We start from the raw sequence: 3,017 nt of genomic DNA, 5'->3' as shown, positions 1-3,017 counted from the left end.
ACACACATTCATGCAGTGTGGCTGGTTCAAAATATGTACAGCAGAAAACTTTGTATCTCGTGTTAAAATTACATTCTCAAAACGCAGATCAAATCCCAGCAACGAGTGAATTAATTAGCAGTTGCATTATAATTGCATAACGTTGCTTTAGGGAAAAAGTAGCAAAAAAATAGACATCGTCTTAAATTGCGTGTTTTGTAACAGTTTGTTGGAAATAAGATCAAGCAGTAAGCTTCTAACTACGTAAGGAAAGAACTGTTCAATGAAAATACGGTAACGTTACATTAGTGCCTAATGAGCAAAAAGGAATACGAAACCCACTCGTCTTAAATGAATTTAAGAAATAAAGCATTAGAAACTTCCTTGGATTAAATAATTTTGTAATAATGTGAGTACACAGTATTTATTTGTGTTATTAGTTAGGCAGCTGCATTCTAGAAAATAAATCCGCCGCCATGAGTTTCATTCAACCCGTTGCTCTGCTGAAACAAGAAGCGCTAAATTCACAGACTCCCCAGCTCTTATAACAGCGTACAGACGAAAATAAAAGCTATAGCAACTTCCAGAACCGATTAAATATAGGATGTATACAAAAAAAATTAAGTGAATTGAATCAAAGAAGGGCTTAAACCTACATTTCTGTTTTTGGTGACAAGATGGCTTAGCTTCAACCACTCGCGGCCCGTCAGCTCGTCGATAGTTGATGACGACAACGGAAGTGACGCGCTGCTTGAGCGCCACTTACAACTCGTTTGTTTATTTTAGATGCTCACGGTAAAAATTAATATTGATACTATAACCGCCAATGGAATATTTTGTTGTAGTTTCCTGTCCTAACGTGGTTGGGTCGGCGGTGAATCCAGAACACGGAAGAGAGAATACAGACGACTTTATGACGGATATTCGTGGATTTTGGACTGGACGATTGGCATAAGCAGGAATGTGACTGGGTCAGAATGGCAAATCAGGTAGGAGAAAAAGAGGAGAATATGATGAATGACATTTCACTGATCACACCAACTCTGTGGATAAATATATAAAGTTCACACGAGAAGATGTAAAAGATGACATGTTAACTTTCTTGGATTGTGAGGTAAAATCTCTGATGGAGGACATTTCATTTGCAAACTGATGTGTACCCCTGTTGTAAACCCACCCACACAGACCATTACTCGCGGTTTGACACCCATTATCCTCTGGAGCACAATTTAGAAGTCATCAGGACTCTGTACCACAGAGCTGACAGCGGACAGCTAACTCAGGAGCCAGCCAGAAGGAGAAATCCCACACAAGACAGGCCCTGGAGAAATGTGGATAACTGGATATCCTAACTGGGCCTTCCTGAAATCAGAGAAAAAGCTCAAACAGGACTCCAGCCAGCCATCAGGTGAAAAGGAGGAACCCAGACTATTAGTCTGTAATATTAATCTGTCAATAACCCTAGTCGGATTATTGAGCATGAACTTTGATGATGAGAAACTGAGTCATTTATTTTCTAAACATGACATCCCTGTGGCTTTCAAACCCCAAAATACATTACCACAAAGACTGGTTCATCCCAAAGATCCAGTACCCCAACACAGAGTCATATTGTGTATGCTGTTCAGTGCCAGGAGGGCTGTGATCAGTTATAATCGGGGAAACTAAACAGCCACTGGCACAAAGGATGGACCAGCACAAAAGAGCAACATCATCAGGCCAAGACTCTGTGGTCTACACTCATCTTCAGGCCAGCGGTCACTCTTTCAAGGATGAAGATGTTCACATCCTTTATAGAGAGGTTTGAGGGAGGAGTGAAGGAAGCCATCTTTGTGAAGAGACACTGTCAGTCTTTAAACAGGGGCGGAGGCCTCCATATCCAATTGTCCCGTGAATAGCAAGCGGCCATCAGGGCACTAATGATCTATTGTTAGGGTGATAGTCCTCCTTTTTTATGTGAACGAGTTTTGCCTGTCTCGAGCGAACTGTTTGATCCACTATGAGAAAGTGCTATTAAGACTGAGTTTTTTTGCAGCTCCTCAGACTGAAGGAAGTGTTTTGGATAAAAGACAAAACGTTTAAACAAGAAAAATCTGTCCAGAGGGCCTCTTCTATCTTCTATGTTCCCAGAGTTCCCAAAGCTGCCCCCCAAGCATTTGTGGGAGGATCTTTTCGAGTTGAAACCCCACAATAAGGCCCTTATATTCCAAATACATACTTTTGTTACTGCTTTGGGCAATTACGCAACAAAAAACTTTGCTTCTAAATGGGAGCAGGAATTAGGTCTTAAATTTGGTGAAGATTATTGGGACAAAGTAACTGACCGGATTTGTACGTCTTCATCGTGTGCAAGACTATTGGATCCACTGAATGACTGAATGAAGAGAACAGGTCTGGAAGAAAACAAGTGCAGGAAGTGGTCTGGCTGAGGAGAAACTCAAAACGTACAGAATTACAATCAGTCAAACATCACAGTTGACCTGACCTTATTCAGTTTAAGACAGTATACAGACTTCATTTATCAAAATCAAAACTATCAAAAATATATATCCCAGCGTTGTTGATATGTACGACAGATGTAACCCTTCCCCTTGTGATCTACTGGTCTTTTTACTTTAATGTGCTCTCTAAGGTTTTGAATATTACACTAAAACCCTGCCCACAAGTGGCGATTTTTGGTGTTCCTGAGGATTCCACTATAAACCTTGGTCAAAAACAGATGGATGTTATTGCCTTTACTTCATTATTGGCACGACGCAGAATTTTACACTCCTGTAAAGCTCCTCAACCCCAGTGGCAACACTCTGGTTGAAAGATGTCATGTCTTTTTTAAGACTAGAAAAATCAAGTTTATGCTCAGAGGGAATGCTGACAAGTTTTTTTTTTTTTTTTTTTTTCAGATATGGCAACCTTTCATTAATTTGTTTAATCCCTTGAAGACAATTACGTCAAACTAAATATAAGTATCATGTTTTTTTGTTTAGTTTTTTGTTTGTTCTGTTTTGTTTGATTTCTGTTTGGATAGGGATTGGTTATAA

At 39.8% G+C, this 3,017-nt stretch overlaps 1 protein-coding gene across 1 annotated transcript in view; it reads right to left on the bottom strand.

Moving 5' to 3' along the window:
• The window catches only part of LOC119420996 (RNA-binding protein with serine-rich domain 1), a 2,761-nt gene extending 2,047 nt beyond the window's left edge, over window positions 1-714 (bottom strand). The window contains exon 1 of the mRNA XM_037688384.1: window positions 636-714. Within this exon, the coding sequence (XP_037544312.1) occupies window positions 636-637 (2 nt within the window). The 5' untranslated portion in view covers window positions 638-714. The remainder of the gene's footprint in view (window positions 1-635) is intronic.
• Between the last annotated feature and the right edge of the window lie 2,303 nt (window positions 715-3,017).

This window comes from Nematolebias whitei, chromosome 15 (assembly GCF_014905685.2).
Source record: "Nematolebias whitei isolate Nwh7 chromosome 15, NemWhi1, whole genome shotgun sequence".
NCBI lineage: Eukaryota > Metazoa > Chordata > Actinopteri > Cyprinodontiformes > Rivulidae > Nematolebias > Nematolebias whitei.
This window is presented reverse-complemented; position numbering and strand designations above follow the sequence as displayed.